We start from the raw sequence: 18,483 nt of genomic DNA, 5'->3' as shown, positions 1-18,483 counted from the left end.
TGTTACAGAAGTCTATTGGTGCGTTGTCAGTGCACTAAGCTTGCACGAATTTCTTTAAAATGTTTTTCCTTCCCTATCTCCAAAATAGTTCAAATTCAGTAACTGCTGCGGTTAGGATATTTTGGAAAGATGTCCCCAGACACTTTATAATGGAACTTGGGAAGAGATTCAAGAGACAGGAGTTCTCAACCAGCATTTGTAAGCAAGTTATTTTAAAATATACTGCTTCTTAATCTAAAATTAACCAAAAAGCATCTGTAGCATTCTAGGTCAGTGCATAAATCTAGGGAAGTCAAAGTATATGCTTGCTGTTCAGTCAACTCATTGCAAAATTTTTCTTCCCTTTTTTGAGAGAGTAACCAGTCCAAATCTCCCAGGCCCATTCACTGTGTTTCTAACACTTTCCTGTATCTTTCTCTTCCCAGGATGGATCGTACTTGGCTGAGTTCCTGCTGGAAAAAGGCTACGAGGTGAGTGACTTGGTGACCAACTGCAGGCTGATGGAATCACTTGGATGCCGCTGCTCTAGCTTCCTTTGCTTCTGTCCTCTGTGTATGTTTTCCACTCAACCCTAGATAACAAATCAAAACTCCAGAGAGGAATGTGCAACACGGCCTGTAATCATGCCAGCTTATTGTACTATTTATCATCTAATGTCCACTGGTGGATTCCCTCTTCTCCTCAGGGTATAGCTGCTTTGCATGTTTCCCGCCAACTCAGATAAACAGTAACCTGTGCGAGCCAAAACTGTAAGGAATTAGGGAATAATTTATGATGCAATGTACCGCATAAAGGAATAAGGATCTCTTGTTCTTTTTGTCTCTCTCGACACTAGTGGCCCTCTAATTTCAGCAGTTGTACTTTAATGAAAACCTTGCATTTTGCTTTCACTATATTCTTGCTTAGCAAATGATTTTATTGACCTTTTCCTCAAAATAAAGGGAATCAGATTCTTTCCTACCGTGTAACTTAACCTGCCAATCACACTTTCTTTTTTTCTGTGGACCACCAGTGTAAGAATCACATAATTATGGAATGATTCAGTGGGTTTGAACTGTTGTGGACATATGTCTGAGAACACTAGCCATATCAGTCATGAAAGATGCTTCCAGAGGTATGATAGTAGAAGAAAAAGGAAGAAAAGGGATGGTCGAATTAATCTCTTCACAATGGAGTATTTTCTAGGTCAGTAAAAGTTTAATGCTCACTAATATTGGCTAATTATGTCTGTTGTAACATTGCTTTGTTGCTTAGTAAGAAGACTCATCTCAGCAGGTTAGCACTTTGAGTGCTTTGGCACATGGTTACTCTTGCCTTGCTCATTACATTCTTTCTGCTGCTTTTGTTGATTGATCCAATTACTGTTTTTTCAGTGTTGTAAATAGAGTATTTTTTACTATTTCTCCATTCCCCTTGGAGATGAGAAGTATTGTTGTGGTTGCTTCTGCTGTCTTACAGGTAAAAGCATGTGCTCTTTTCTTAGTCCATGATGAAATGAGAACTGCTAACTGCAACTAAAATGAAATATTAATTGACCCCATATGGAAATATATGGATCTTTTTCATAGTAGCAATATTACAATAAGAGGGTAGAGGGTTTTTCCTCTTTGTTCCTCCAATCTCCATCTATTTGTTGAAATTCTTTATTGTGTTCCTAGCTGGAAACCTCAGTTCCTGAATAACTCAGTGCCGGGGTAAATGTGATAACTGATTGATTGCCTCCCTAACCAAGGTCATTTGTTTTACTGTTCATTTTTTTAAAATTGTGATCTATCTAAAGATCAAGCCCTATTGAGGGAAAATCCACCAATCTTACATTCTTAACTAGATTAACCTGTTTGCACACATTTTGGCTTGTCACAAAGTTTGCATTTCACCTGTCCCATGCAGACAAAGGTACCTTTCATCATTTTTTACAGTAATATTGCTGTCATGGATTAAGCATTTGGCAGGCTTTCTTTCTCTTGTATGTGCATACCAGAAAAAGGAGTGGGAGGTTTAAAAAAAAAAAAAAAAGCTGGGGTTGTTTTTTTGTAATTGCTGGATGCAAGAGGCTCCCTGGATTTGTTCGAAGCATTTTGAAGTCCTGGGGTGATTGCATTTAACACATCTCATTGGTCAAATGATGGTATCGCAGTCATTCAGCTGACTCAAAGCTCTTGCAAGTGCAATCTTTCATCAAGCTTTGAGCTGGCAAGGTTTGACTTATTGGTCAATCATTTGTGTGAACTTGATTTTCAGCATGATTTCATTCAGAGAGAATTGAGAGATCAGAGGCCTCATCTGGATTTTAGGCTAAAATGTCTGATTTTGCTAGGACAGTTGAAGTATTTCGGTTAACTTCCTTTTGAATAACTTGATACTTTAAAATGGTGAAGTCTTGTTTTGCTGAGCAAAACAGATGTTCATTTCAGTAATCAAAGTATTACCAGCATCTTTTGCAAAAGTGAAGTTCTTATGGAGGTGTCATGTTTGAAAATATTTCTTTATAAACCATATGTCTCTATAAATTGTTCACACATTCCATAAATTATCTTGATGGGGTTTTTAACTACAGAACTTAAAACTTACATTGATACATTCATTGTTTGGGAAGCAATTTTATTTTTTTTTTGTGGCTATGTGTCTAAGTTCCCTGTTGATCTTCAAGAAGTAGGTATTCTACTTGGTTGCAGGATGTTTAGCATTTGAATGCTAGAACAAGCTATATTATGAGGCTGTGGTGTAGCTGGGCAATAGAAATTTTATGCAAGGAAATTGCATCATAGAATTGATGTGCACGTTGTAAAGATGAATCTGTTCAGCTATAATTACAGACCTTGTCACCAAAACGTCATTCACAAAGCAGCAAGCTGGTCTCGCTCTAAGGTTGTAAATACCTTTTTTTTTTCCAGTTAAATTTCAGACTTAAGATGGAATAAAGTGTTCTCTGTGTAAATAACTGTAGCTTGTGCCATGTGTAAAACAAAACACAAAACCAAAACAGCCCACCAGCTCTTCCTGCTGGTGTATTCTCACCGGCAGGAAGGTAAAGTTAGCATGGAGTGAGTGTGAAGTGATGGACCAACTTAACCAAGCATTGGATGCTTCAAATTGTAAAGGATCACCTTCAGAAATGCAGGACAGTGAGAAGTGGAGAACAGTCAGATGTTGAAGCTTGATTTCACTTGTGCAAACACAAGTCCTGCATCAGGTAACTTAAGCTAACGTGAATTTGGCAGCAAGCATGGGGCTATCTTACATAAGGAGAAACAGCATCAGTGTTAGAACAATTTCTCTAATGTATTAGGCACAAACAGACTTTTCTTTTAACATTAGTCAGAACTGCTGCTTTTTTACCAACTTATTTATCGTGGCTGGTTAAAGGAAATTCCCAACCTGTGTTTCAGTCTTAGACTTGCCTGTGTGTCTTGTAACCCATCTGAGAACACTGACTCATGAGGTTAAAAAAAAAAAAAAGGGACTGAGTGTTCTGTCTGTTCTTCCAAGACACCAGAGAGTGAATAACAGCTGTTTTCTAAAATATATTTGGGCCTTGTTGCTGCTGCTTTTTCTTCCTTATTTTCCTCCCTTCTCTCTTCTCTGCCCACCTCTTTCCTTTCCCTAGTCACAACTCCTAGTTTTTCCATGCTTGTCACCTTTGGCTCCAGAAAGGCTTCTCTGTAACCAGGTAGAAGTAGTTATCTTGGGATCCACGCATTGCTTCTCCAACTCTAGTGATACTGGTGAGTTCAGCTCACTAGGAGATACGGTGCTCCTGGGCAATTCAGTGGGTTTTCTGTACTGTGTGTGATGCTTGGGCTGCTAGTGGTGTCAACAAGGGAGAAGGTGAAACCACTCAAGGGTACTAAAATAAATGACATTGTAACACATCTCAAAGTATTTTGTTAGGATTTGGACCCTACAGGTCTGCCTTTAGGAATGGAGGAGAACTGATTACCTGATAGAAAGACAAGGTACATGTGTCTGAACGGAGGCATGATAGGTCTCCTGTTCTTAAAATACCACAAAAATGTAAACATAGAAGTTTTAAAGTTTAAATCATTTACCCCTCTTATGTTTACTATTTCCTTTTATATTTTTCCTTGTTTAACCCCCAGGTGCATGGAATCGTTCGTCGATCCAGTTCCTTTAATACAGGCCGGATTGAACATCTCTATAAGAATCCGCAGGCTCACACTGAAGGAAGTAAGACTTTGTTTTTATATTTAATGGTTTTTTAGTCTATTTGTTTGGTGAAGAAAGGTTCCCAGACGCAGGAAGGGAATCCCAGTTTCCTCTGACTGAATTGTATTAACTAGTAGTTATTTTTAAGCCATGCTTCATATAGGATTTGTTATTTAAAAACAAAACAAAAAAACAAAACAAAACAAAACAAAAAAAAAAACAAAAAAAACCACTTAATAGCTAAGCCTCCCGTTATGTTGGCTTCTATCTCAGGAAAGTAATTATTTTTCTATGATCAAAATGTGACAAAGTATATACATTTGTGTGGGTGTGTTACCAAGAGGGGAAAACATGAAGGGCACAGGAAGACACTTTTTGTTAGGCAGAAATACTGATGTGGTTCTTGCATAAGTTGTAGCAATTACAAAGTGGCTGGCCCTCCAAAGAGCTATAAAAGTTTGAAAACATTGAGATATTAGAACACTGAAATGTTTGAGGCAGGTATCTTAAACATTTTACCTAAAAATTATTTACCAATATGTTATTTATGCAGCTAAATAGGCTTTTACATCACTGACAGCATGAAATCTCATGTTTAAATAGGTGTTTGTCTAATTGCTAGTTTTCTTTTAGTTTTGTGGTCTCCTTTAATAGTTTCTGAGCCATATTTTGACAGATTCTTCACAATGGAGCTAGTCCTGCTTACACTGTACAAAATATTGTACAGTAAGAGATACAGTAAGAGAATAACGTGATATGTTAGTGGGCTCTCCTCAGAGAACTTGTATCAAGAAGATGTATTTATTTGGTTCTTCAGTTCACCCAGCAACCTCCTATTTATTGCATGAACCTTCTTGGAGGGGTAAAATGTTAGTGATGTTCTTCACCCCACTTCTGTTTCATCATGAGCTTCTTAGTACCTGATGGAGGTCTGAGGACAGCCTTATGTAACATAAATAAAATGTGATCAGTTCTTCCTGATGACAGGAAGAATGAATGCTCAAACCTTCAAAATATCCCCATCCATGGAAACAAGTACCCATTTTTCCTGAAGGAAAAGCATTACTCTTGGAAATGTGCTGAAAATAATTTACTGTGTACTTTGCTGATGATTTGGAGATCAGAAATGATTACACTTTAGTGCACACTCAGTTGTTTCAAGGTATCTTACTGTAAGGAGAAGTTAACTCTTTGTTTAATGAGGAGAAGAATTATTTGATGGTTCCGGTTCAGCAGACGTTTAGAGGACTGAGCTTTTGAATGAAAATGTAGTTCTACATGCTATGCGCATTTTGTAAAGTTGTGCATGCTGACACTGCCTTAAAGAAAGCCTTCCCATTTGAGGTGTTATCTCTAAATATCTCTGTGCCATAAGCAAATCTCATGTCTTTTGAAGTCTGCTTCCCACGATGGTCCAACAGAACATAATTTAACAAATTGTAACAAATAATGCATCTTTTAGATTTGACTTGATTCTTTGCATGTCTCTTTAAAAAAATGTTTTGGACATGACTTCAGTGGAATTCACTGTGAATAGTTACTACTTACTGTACGTTGCTGCTTAAAATATCTTCATGAAGAATACTGAACCCTGTGTTTCCAGCAAGGGAAACATAAGAACTGTATCCCATGACTTAAATTTATGGCTTACAAGGTAAAATCAGGCTAAATAAATAAATAAATAAAAGGGACGATATGTTGTGAGGACCATCTTGTGAATATGAAAAGTGATTTGAGAGGAAAATGTATATCACAAATAGTATGCCTACAAACATTTAAGGAAAGGGATAGAAGGGAACAAAGAAAGCAGACCTGGAGTGTTTCACCCCACTTATCTCATTTTCCTTTAACTGAAGAATGTAGCCATGTGAATTGAAAGAGGAGGAATTGCATTTGGAATCTCAGGAAAGGCTGCTCCATGGCAACTGGTTTGAAACAATGAGTTTCCAGGCAGTACTAGAGGAAGCAAAGAAGCAATAGTAGTTGATGTGAACAAACTCTAAACTTGCTTGCCGCGTGTTCTTCCCATGAAGAACTGATTACACATTGCAGGGGGTAGATGATCTTCATAGACAGTGATTCTCTTCATCCCAAAAAAGCAGGAAAAACAGGAAGGAAAACAAGGTTCCCTGAAGCAAGCCCTGCAGCTACTGCTTGATGAGGAGGCTTTTAGATTGGACAACTTTGTTAACAACTTTATTAATATCTACCAGTGCTTACCCAAAGGTGTTGACATTTAATCTGTATTTATAAGTTTTTGCACCAAATAAACCCCGTTTCTAGTAGGCCTTCCCACTTAGCATATTACTCTTGAAAGACCTCTTTTTCTCATGGGTCAGAAAATGAACAAGACCTACCCTTCAAAAAAGGCATTCAACAAAGAAACTTTGAGGATGATGGTAGACCAAAATAGGCACACAGTGAGAGCTTTAAATATAAATTAATCATGGGAGAGCATCTCTGCTTAGCTCAACCCAGCTGGCAGCCTCCCTTCCCTTTGGGAAGCTCCAAGACTGCTCTCTGGCCTGGGGATGATGGCAGAAGTGGATGTCCTTGGCATATGAAGAGGGAGCTCTTCTGTGGCACCTCTTTTTTGCTCTGCTGCTGCTGAGCCAGGGGAGAAAGCCGTTCTTTCAGATCTGGAGCCTCTTCTTGTAATGGCATCTTTCTCCAAAACCTTCTCTCCAGAAGGATGGCCCGGCACTCAGGGAGATTGCATTTAACTCCCAGATGAAGTAAGAAGAGGAAGAACAGGACTGCCCCTGTTGCCTAGGGGCAGCTTTCTTTTCTGGTGCATTTCAATTCTTCACTGCTCCCACCAGCCCATGGAGTTGTCTTGAAAGAAGTAGCAACTGCCATCAGAGAAAACACTTAAGTAATGCTTGCTAGTGATCTCTATTCAGTGTTGTCGGAAAAATGCAGCAGTCCTGACGGTGATCTGAACGCCAGCAGTTTTGAGGATTACAGATTAACATCAAATCCAAATGTTTTTGTTTAACAACTGTTTGGGATGTTGTGAATGCTGCAGTCCATGGGCAGAACTTGAATTTCATTTTGGAAGCAGAAGAGTTGAATTCCCTGCAAGTGGAAATATGGTGGGGATCTTTCATGTAGAATTTGTGGCAGTTATGAAGGTAGTTCACATTGTGGTTAATAGATGTGTATGCAGAGAGCTTCTTTCCATCCCTCAAATTTAGTCAGTTATTTTTTTGAGAGAATGATAATGTGTCTTACTTGTTAGCCACAGCTTCAGCTGGGTCTGAAGTCTTTTTCAGAACTATCTTTTTTCAAGCAATGCATACGTACAAGCAGATTTCAGGAATATATTGTGGCCTGTTGGACTCTATGACTTTATCAACTTGAAGAGCCTTAATCACCTGTTGAAACAGGAAGAATGTGCAAAACTGAACATCTGAGAACTGTGACCTGTTACTTGCCTTCTTAAGCTATTTAAAAGAAAAAGCGCCAGCTTAAAAATGCAACTGGCATATCTGAACAGTGTTTTAAAAATGGTGGTCTCTCGTAATAAACCTTGTGTTTTAGGTTGGGGGTTGAAAGATGGTTACATCTATGGATGATACTGCCCCCAAAAAAGTGATCAGTCAAGTGAGAAGATAGCTGAATTGTACTGAAATATGATGGCCTTATCTCCAAGATAAAAAGGAAATGTAAACACAAATTGAATACAGTCAAAAACATTATCAAATGAAAATAAATGTAAATATGGCATCTAAATGTAAAGGCTAATTCATCTATAGTTGCAACATTTTTCTTTTTTTGAATAAATATATGAGTAGCAGTGTGTTGATATAATTTATTTGCTTGTTTTTAAAGAGAAAAGTAAGACCTGTTTTTATCAGAGCGAATTTCACTTTTGGATGAGATCTTAACAGGTTAGTCTGAAACCATGAACAAATTAATAAGCCATCGCAACCTGCTGTATTGATTGTTACAGGAGCTGGACTAGTTCTTACCCACTTTTTCACACACAAATTAGAAACTCAATCAGGAAAGATCTAAACACTGAGATCTAAACAATGGCTGCCTGACTAACCACATTTGAGACTTGTGTGTAAAGCTATGAAGAATGTTTTATTGATAGTTATAATTTTCTCTGAAATGACTTTCCATTGTGTATCTAGATCTGTAAAATACAAAATCAGTTGTAATGCACTGAATTGTACACTAATGTCACCTAAATGTTCACCTTACAGGAAGCCTAGGCATTTTTGTACCGTTTTTTGTTAGCTGTGTTATGAAATTATTTTCGTTGAGGGGCTTAAACATGGGTATCATTTTGAAAAGGAGGAGAAAGCTGTCATGTATGCTTAAGTTCATGAAAATGTCTGCAAAAGAAAGATTGGAAGCCCCAAACTAAAATGCTCTTTTTTTGTGTGTTGTTGAAATTCAGTATGACATTGATCAAATTTATATAACTTGGGTTAATGAAGTGTAAGCTATTGAAGAGATGATGTAAATGTTGCTAGGTAAATCATATTATTCAAACGATAATCTAAAATGATATTTATTACTCCTGCAGGGATATAATTACTGTGCCTAAAGAAGAAGAAAAGCAAAATTTTACTTATCCAATGTTCTCTTAACTTTTACCAATAAGTGTTTATTTGGACTTTTGAACTTGGAATAGGGTCTGGACCAAGAATGCTGTATTGTTTTGGCATTAAAGTGTATTAATGGTGTGTTCTTAAACTCTGAAGACATGAAGCTGCACTATGGTGACCTCACGGACAGCACCTGCCTGGTGAAGATCATTAACGAAGTCAAACCCACTGAGATATACAACCTGGGAGCTCAGAGCCATGTTAAAGTAAGTAATGTCTAGCACTGAGAATGAAGAATGTTCATTGCTGGTGGCATACTGCTTTGATTGTTTTGGCCTGCAGCATTTATAGCAATTTTAATAACACTTTAACATTTTAAATATTGCCTTAAATCAAGATAGTTGTGTTTTCTCTGGTGCTGAATTATTGCATGAGTTTTGGTACTGAATATATAATAAGATATCAGAATTGGTCGGGTTAAATTACCACTATCAACAAAATCTCTAGGTTTAGAAGTCTAATTTTTCTACTATTTGAAACAACTTCTGCTGCATAGCATTCCACGGATCAACCCTTGTGGAAAATCTGTGCAATATATAGCTAGGTCAGACTATGGTTAGAACCACATTATTCTATTTGCATTAAAATTGATGCATATATCTGTCATTTGCAGAAATGCTTCACGTATACCAGTTTTCATACACATAGTATTTTTTGAAAGACTGACCTATATAGAGAGAAAACATCTTTGCTACCACTTATGGCGTTATTACTACTTTTGGTTGGAAAGTCAAGTTATGTAAACTGAAACAACTCGACCAGGGCAAATACTGCTGTATCACAATGGAGTATGAACAGTAGAGCAGACAACTTTCATTTGCATGTTGCATATGTTAGCAATATGCTATATTGCTTTATTTTCAACTCAGTTCACTAATGGGTAAACTTGCAAAACCTCATTCAGACTCCATGTTGTGATTACAAACTAAAACTGATGGCCAAGTAGCAAATTGTTATGCTTACATCCTTCCTAAATGTGTGCAATAGGAAAGTGTCCTGGTTTCAGCTGGGATAGAGTTAATTTTCTTCCTAGTAGCTGGTATGGTGCTGTGTTTTGGATTTGGGATAAGAATAATGCTGATAACAACCAATGTTTTAGTTGTTTCTGAGTGGGGCTTACACTGAGTAAAGTACTTTCCAGCTTCTCACACTGCCCTGCCAGGAGGAGGCTGGGGCTGCACTAGAAGCTGTGAGAGAAGGGAACCAGTTCAGATGACCCAAACTGGCCAAAGGGATGCCCTGTACCATTTGGTGTTATGATGAGCAATAAAACTGGGGGGAGTTGGATGGGCAGGAGGCTGCTACTGCTTGGGGACTGGCTGGGCGTTGGTCAACAGGTGATGGGCATGTGCATTGTGCATCTCTTGCTTTGTGTATTTTATTATTATTATTAATTTCCCTTCCTTTTCTGTCCTATTAAACTGTCTTTATCTCAACTGACAAGTTTTACCTTTTTGCAGATTCTCTCACCCATCCCACCTGGGGGAAGTGAGTGAATGGCTGTGTGGTGCTTAGCTGCCTGTTGGGTTAAACCACAACAAAATGTATTCTTAAGCCGTAAAATTCCCTAGCCTTTCTTGAGGGGAAAACTGAAGGAGCATTTAGCTTTATGAAAATGAGTTTGGCTTCGGTTTTGTAAGTCAGCCTTCCTGCAAAAAGCAGTGTGTCGCTCCTGTCAACCCACAAGTCTTGAAACCCATGAGGAAATCATGCTGAAAGACTCCAGCTATTGACAAGGCATACAGCAGAATATAGAGATGAAATGGGAATAATCTTGCTTTCAAATTGCTTGCATGAGTGAATTATCCAGTTTGCTCTGTGCTACACATGGGTCTGGTTAGGTTTATTAGCTTGGGTACAGCATCGGAGGAACAAGGCTACATGACTCCAAGGGCAGCTCCGGTCCAGAAGGCAGTTTATCTGCTGCTTTGCAGAATGAAACCTGAACCAGCAAACCTTGCAAGTTATTTGCAGCCTATGGTTGGGTGTTCCAGCACTTTGCTTCTTAAACCAGTGCGTTGGTTAACAATCTCTGTGGAATTGGCTCGTGCCCCTAGGGATCGTTAACATGGTTCTGATGTTCTAGACCCAAACTATATCCATATGGTTGCTGCATCTGCCAGCAGCTCAAATCACAGCACTGGGGGGTAGTAAAGGGGTGGTGGTGGTTATGCAGCAGTAGGTTCTTGCATAACGCTGCCATGGGCTCTGGGAAAGTTGATTCCTCAAGTATTTCACTGGATGAACTTTCTGAGCCAGTGTGGATCTGGCGTTGAGTCTTGGTTTTTAGAGATCCAAAATGCTTTGGAGCACAGTGAAGAGACATTGAAACAGCTTTTTCAGAAGCTAGCTTGAATGCAGCAGACCAATACTTAAACAATGCTAAGAAGCTCTGCTGCACGTAGGTGAAGTCTAGGCAGGGGCTTCTTTAGGGGGTGCTTATTGTGCTTCCTAACATCTCCAGTAACGCTTCTGCTGTTGCAGCTGGGGGAAGAACCTAGGTACCCCAAGCCTGACAGAGCTGTTCAACAGTCTTTACAGTTTTAAAACAATTCCCAGTGTTAGAAGAGGAGAGGGGTGAGAACTTGAAAACCTGTTAGAAGTGAATGTCTTCACTCCAAACTGAACATTTCTTGCCCTTAAACTTTGCTTATGTAAATTTACCCCTTCTACCTGCATTCATCGTGTTTGGGGAAGGAAGAAAAAGTCTTCTAATCATAGTTTGCTTCACATTCAGGTCACTTTCAACCAGTGACGTCTTCAGTATTTTTTCGGTGGTGTTTATGTTGGCTTGTGTTTATGTAGGATAAAGTTTTTTTTTCTAGTGCTCTCACTTCCAGTCAGTTTTATGTGAGCCCATGCTGAAATGAAGGAAAACAAAATAATAGGAAGTTGGTCTGGTTTCCTGTAGGAAACCAATGAAGATGAAATTGGTTCTTGGAATGAACCCACGGTAGTCTGGGAAATACTGTCAGAGAAGACGTTTTTCTGAATCATAAATAGTGAGGATTATGACTCATAAAGTAGGTCACTGAGAGGCTGATCTGATCTTGTGCATGGGAGAAAGTGAGAGAAGGCTGAAACTTACTCATGATTAAAAACACTAAACTTAACAGAATGATATCATCAGTAGGAACAAATTATCCAGTGTGCATTCCTGTCTGTTTTGATGAGGAATGGGGATTAGCTATCCCTACAGTAACTTCCGCACTGGGTGTTCAGAAAACAGTAGCACATTCACTTTGTAGCAACTAAATAGGCAACTTAGCCTCATGTTCTCCATCCAGTCTTTGTATGTCTTGCTGCTCTTGCTTTTGGTGCTTTGGGAATCCACTGTGCTAATCATGATTTGTTTTCATTGAAGTTTTGTTGGAGTAATTGTTTACAGTGTATTGACTCTAAATAATAACAGATTATTGTGCATAGGTAGCATGCAGATGGCTTAATCTAAATAGTTACCAAAACTCTGCTTGTATCCATCTGTTAAATGCCTTCAAGTTCAATTATCCAAATGCTAGGTTGGCTAAAGAGTCCCTTCTTCATAGTGTTTCAGTAGATGCACACAGATGTAAACTTGGAACTATTTTTCTCTAAAGGACAAGGATTCTGCCACTGTTGACTATGCTGTAAGATTTATACTTTGAGTCGTGTTGTATTGATGGTCTTTTGCTTTCAGCACTTTAAACTGCACTGAGCAGTTACATATAGGACTGAAGAAACGACTCCAGTTTTGGTGCTGTTGTTATCCTAGTAGCCATGTATTAAATAGTCTAGTCCCATGGGTCTGTAGTGCAGATAGCCACAAGTGTTCCATTTACTTCTTTAAATTGCATTGAGTTAGCAACCTGGATTTTGCCTACTTAATGTTGCGGTTTGTTGGTAGAAATTTTATAGCAAATGTGTTTTATGAGATGAAAACAAGTTGGCTTTTCTGTGATGGGTGTTCCTTACACATGCAACATTGAAGGGCAGTATCTTACTTGCATATAACTATGTTTAAAAAGTCAGTAAATGCTCTGTTCTTTACCTGGCAAGATGTGTACAAGTTTCTTTTCTTCATCTTTAGTTTACGTTCTGCTCAGTTTTAATTAGTTTTAATTCCTTGTAAACATATGGGTGTTAGGAGATGTGCAGGAATTAATTTTCAGCTCACAGTAGTGGGGTTGGATGGAATGGTAGTGGTGGCATTGGGATGGACTGTTCTTGAGCATGGAGGAGATCTTAGAGGAGATCTTAGAATCAAGATCAAGAGGAGATCTTAGAAAATCAGTGAGTTCTTCTAGATCCCTCATCTTTTGAGGGCTGTATCCAATAGTACGGTACCAAGCAGATCCCTGAACAGTCCAAAATTTGCTCTTTTAAGGTTCAGGATTGTCGTCCTGCTTCATGTCGTGAACCCTCCTCTCAGGATCAATGAACTCCACAGTCTCAGACACTGCAGCCAAGGATGCCCTAACTAGTTCTTCCATGTCTGTAAGAATCAGGTCTTTATAGCATTTCCCCTTGTTGGTTATTCAGTCACGTATGTCAGGAGCTTATCATTAATGTGCTCAGGAAACCTTCTGGATTGCTTGTGCCCTGCTGTGTTGTTCCTACAACAGATATGAGGATGGTGAAAGTCCTCCATGAGGGCCAAAGCCTATAAATGTAAAGTTTCTTGTAGTTCGCTGAAGAAAGCCTTCCTACTACATGTTGTAAAGCCTGCTTGCGTACCTGGACTGCTCCTGGCTTGAGGAGTCCAGAACCTTATGGAAGACAGGGCTTCCTCCTTACTTCCCACCATGCTCTTATAGGTTCCATTTTCCTGCAGTTGTAACAGTGCTTTTGAACACTGCTGGGGACATGTGGTGCTGTGTTACTTTATGGTGAGGAAGGCAGTGTTTGGGACACTCGAAGCTAGCGTCCTTCTGTTCAGGGTACAAGTGTATCAAATACTTAGAAATATTGCTGTCTCTCTCTTGCAGGTTTTATCAGAGATACTAGAGGGACAGTTCGCTTTCCTCACCCGCTTTATAATTCATATAGTTAAATAGTTGAAAATTTGATAAAAATCAGTGTAGGAGAGAATGTCACCCTGAGGTGGTCTCATGAAGAAGCTGCTTCCATAGTGCGTCTGGTGAGTACTTAGCTATGAAGAAGGTCAAGGCACAACCTTAAATAGCATAACCCAGAAGTAAGGCAGAACTGAGAACCAAAGTCTCCTGATTCAGTTCTGCGATAGTTTCAAAGTCTTTTAGCTAGGCTGGGGGAACATGCATTCTGGACAAAGCAGCTCTTTGCTAGAACCCTCATTTTGAAAATCCTTAAGCTTGGTTTGGTTTAGCTTTAACCATCTCAGTCACATTGCACTGAAGTAACTTTAACTTAGGCATTGCCTATTTGGTATATTAGTTCTTAAAATAGTTCTTCTTTTTTTGTGCTGGAGATGTTTTAGTATCGTAGTCCATGTTAAACAGAAATGTTTCCCGCTACTTTGTAGGGTGGATTTTTATCACAAATAAATACCAATCAGTAATCTTAGTGCCACTTCTGTGCTCGTATTCTAACTGTATATTTACGCAGATAGTTCCAGTTCTGCAGTGCTGACTTGTGGCAAAAGTTGTTTTTTAGTTTGCAGTCTCACCTGTATGAAATTGCAGGCTAGGTAACTCAAGGAATTGATTGGATTTTTTCTAAAATACTGCATTAGTAACAAGGCTTAAATTGTGCATTACATCTTGCAGAATGAATGGTCTGTATACTGTACCTCATGGATCTTATTGTTCAGTATACCGTGTTCTGCTGTAGCTTTATTGCGTAGGTTTTGTTATAAATGTCGCAGAAGCTCACAGCTGCTTGGAAAACAAACGAAGTTTTTGCATTTTATAAAACAAGTAGTTTGGCTGTTTTGTGTAACAAGATCCAGTCTACCTAATTGAAAAGAATATTAGGAGCACTCTTTTGTAGAGATGTAATACTTAATCATAGGCAAAAGTAGGCCTAGTGTACCTTAATTTTATGGAGTTGAAGAATTTTATAGTTATGCTTTATAGAATATTTTATTGTCTCAAGATGATATCAAATTGCTCCTAATTTAGCATGTATGGCCATTCGCGTTATTAGCCAAGAAGTTAGTTCCCCAACCTGATTTGTGCTGTAACAAGGCTATAAATATAGAACCTTTGGCCCCTGGGTACTTCTGCTTAGGGTCTCCCTGTGCAGCCCTCTAGTAATATGCTCTGTGGCATGCTTGGGTACCTGTCCATCTCCTGTCATCTGTTTGTTGGTCGTGGCAGCTTGTAACACCAGCCTCACAAACACAGCCTTGCAAGAAAATTGTTATGTGAAACAGCAAATTCAGTGCTTTTACACTGCCTCATGTGATGGTGATTTGGTTATTAGCCAGGGCAATTAGTCTCTCTGCTGTAAACACAGAGGCATAAGAGTTGGCTGGGCTACTTTCTGTCCCCCAGAATGCTTTATTGCTTTTGCTGGTACTGGGTAGGTACTAAGGATACGATCCTGTGAAGTGCTGAACAGTCTTAATGTAGCTCAGCACACTCTATAACCACTTTAATTTCAGGCTGTTAGAATTACTCGGGTGTTTTCCTGAGTTCTGTCCAGGATGCTGTGTCCTTGTGGGATGAAGTTGTAGTGCACCAGAGGGCAGAATAAGCCTCCTGAGTGCTGCTTTCTAACGCCTGCATACAGTGTTCTTCTGTGTGTAGTTTACAAACTCCTTAAGCAATCTGACTCCTTTTAAGCAATCAAATTTTAGCTAGTTTTACACTTGGATTATTCTGCGTGTTTTTTTTTTTTAATGTAATACTTATATTACCTGTTCAAACAGATTTTGTGTGTGGCCTAGAAAGAAAGGCAATTCCAGTAATAAGTAACAATTGCCATTTTGTATGGTTCTTCATTTGACCCACTAAATATTTATGGCACTTCACACAGTCTTTGTAATTGTGGCCTGTATGGTCAGACTAAATAGATCTAAACCAAAATGTTTAGTAGCTTAGCGCGACTATTAATTTTATTAAGCAGATTAACTTTAATAGCTAAATACAGGTATTATGGCTGTGAATACATGAAAAGAACAATGGAATAACACGCTCGGTGTTACTAGTATGTATTAGAGTTATTAGCAAATATAAGCATTAACAAATAGCTCTCAAACCAAGTACTCTTTATGTCAATACCAATGAGAAAATTAGGGTGTTAGGTTTATGGGCATGTTTTAACACCACAGAATATCTCATGACTGTTGTGTGCTAGTATTGTCTCTGTGCCCTGCTATTCCACCTCTCTCACTTTCTCCTTACCTGCCCCCTTCCCTCAACAAAAATCTTCTCCCTGCCCATGCTCCCAGGGAATTTCCCCCCCCCTTCCCCCCCTTCTCTAGAAAACAGCACGAGTTTGTATGCTTTTTGGATTCCAGTAACCTTTATTTGTGGTTTCTATGATAACTTGTTAGGGTTTTGCTTTTTTGATCTCTGCCTTCATTTTTTCTTACGGATCACTTCCAGGATAAATGCAAAGCACATTTTTACTAATAAGTTGCTTTCATTTTTTTTTTTTACATGATACATGTAAATAATCATGTTTTTGAAAAAACTAAAAAGTATTTCAGATTTTAGTCAGATGTCAAAAGGACCAGACTCAGGACTTTTCCACATGGCTTGGAAATTAAATAGCAAAATGTCATGGCTCTACAACTGAAGATTATAGATTTCTTTCAGGTTTCTTTGTGGCTTCAGTGGGTGTCTCTTGCAAATGCAAGTACGGGACATTTTAAAACTGCTGTTCCTGTGTTGTGCAGTTGCATACAAAGCAGGCTGAGCCCTGTGATGAATGAAGTGGTGTTTATCTTTGTGACCCTGATGACGGATAAAGTACCAACTCCTTCATCTCCTGCTTTGTGTGTGGTTTCTGCTTTAAGGCTCCGTAATTTGACTTCCTGACTGACTTCTGAATTTTGAATCTGTTGTAGTAGTAGGGGGCTGCAGTGGAATCCATGTTCATTCAGTGCTGTGGCCCTCGTTAGGTCTAGGTAGCTGTTGTTGAAATCAAGCCCTCAATTAGCTCTGCTGCTACATAAGTAAACATAAAAAAAAATATGCTTCAAAACAAATTTCAGAATTGGAATCTTGTTTGAGGGCATAAACGATGTTAAACTGAATGGTTAATAGATATATTTTCATATAATTTGTGCATCTCTACTTGAATTGTAGCACTTTTTAAGTGCAAAAATAATTGCTGAACTGATTTCTAAGTCTGGGGATGAGCAGAGGGAAGTGATGAAAAGGTCCTTGGTAGTTTTCCTTCTAACAGCTGCTGTAGGGGAAGAAAAAGCTGGTGGAAAGGGAAGGCAAACACTTGTGGCATTCATGCAGTTGTATTTTTTCTGTCAAATAGATGGCAGCAGAGTGTTGTATACAATAGAGCAGCCACATCGGGTAATGGGAATGAAAGAGGAATGACACTTCAAGCTGACTTGTATCAACTGCAGCCTTGAACCACTTGTAGTTAGGCATAAAATAGGAAAGAAAGCTATTATTGATAATGCAAGCGCAAAGAGGATGAAGAAGGGTATGAGATGCTATAAAGTACTGAATTTCTGGAATAGTCCCAGGTGGCAAAACTTAATCTTTTAAGGTATGTCGTCCACTCATGCAACATGATTGAAATCAGCTAACATAATATGCATGTCAAAATAAAGAGACAGAAAGAAAAAGAAAGTATTCACAAGTTGCAACTGAAAGTAATATACAGCTGCCTTGGGGTACTGTAGGAATTGGCCAGAATGCCTATTTTTTAGTTAAGCAAGTTAGAGAAAGGAAATGTCAGTCCTCAGTCAGGCAAGCATTCTTTGGTAAGGTTTGCTCAAATGTCACCTTTTTTTTTTTTTAAAAGAAAGAGCTGCAGTCTGTTATGCCCTGATCCCCCAAATTAGATTTGCTGTTAAAATGAGCCAAGGTGCAGATCTGTCTCTAGAAGTGTTTGATTAATAATAGCTGTACAATGCTTGACTTAGTATTTGTTATGTACGAAATAAATGGCTGCAAAACACGGTCATCTAGGCATTTAAAGAGGCTTTTGTATGCTCGTCTGCTTCTAAAATTTTGTAGCAGGGCTTTCTCAAGATAAAGGTAGAATTGTCTATATTGAAGGCTTTGACTTTGATGTCAGTGATTGTTCAAGACCTGGGATTTTAAGATCTTGTAGAAGAATAGAAGCCTTAAAAATGAATATTATAGTGTGACTAAAGTAGTCTAGAGATTATGTCAAGGCTGGAAAAGCCAAGATAGGGTGCTGTCTTAGTCATAAAACACTTTATTTCTGATATGGCTGTGTGAGTGCTACCATCCTGTGTAAGCATAGCTTCAGTGTTTATTTTCCTGATGTACCTCATTAGAGTTTTACTTTCTATAAGCAGATGCTTTTGTAACCAAATTGACTGAAAAGCTGTTATAACAACAGCTTGGTGATACCCGGCAGGTTTCTATTGATAACTAATGTTTCTTTTTTGTCATACTTGGTGTTTTAGTGATCCATTCACCCACTTCTGCAGGCTAATAAGAAAAAACAACCTATAGCATAATTTATTTCTAAGAAGTTGGAAGAAAAGCATTTAATTCACTTTGAAGTGTATCAGCTAAAGCTAGCTGCTACAGCATACTGAGATCAGAGGGTAATGCAGGTTTACAGAAGT

At 38.6% G+C, this 18,483-nt stretch overlaps 1 protein-coding gene across 2 annotated transcripts in view; it reads left to right on the top strand.

Annotated features, from left to right (window-relative positions):
• Positions 1-18,483, top strand: part of GMDS (GDP-mannose 4,6-dehydratase) — a 409,651-nt gene that overhangs the window by 58,482 nt on the left and 332,686 nt on the right. The window contains exons 2-4 of one of the 2 annotated variants that reach the window (XM_083824037.1): positions 426-470; positions 4,101-4,188; positions 8,886-8,995. In XM_083824037.1, the coding sequence (XP_083680163.1) occupies positions 426-470; positions 4,101-4,188; positions 8,886-8,995 (243 nt within the window). The remainder of the gene's footprint in view (positions 1-425; positions 471-4,100; positions 4,189-8,885; positions 8,996-18,483) is intronic. The other variant, XM_083824038.1, reaches the window with a different exon arrangement.

Source organism: Anser anser (genome assembly GCF_964211835.1).
Source record: "Anser anser genome assembly, chromosome: 2".
In the NCBI taxonomy this organism is placed as follows: domain Eukaryota; kingdom Metazoa; phylum Chordata; class Aves; order Anseriformes; family Anatidae; genus Anser; species Anser anser.
This window is presented reverse-complemented; position numbering and strand designations above follow the sequence as displayed.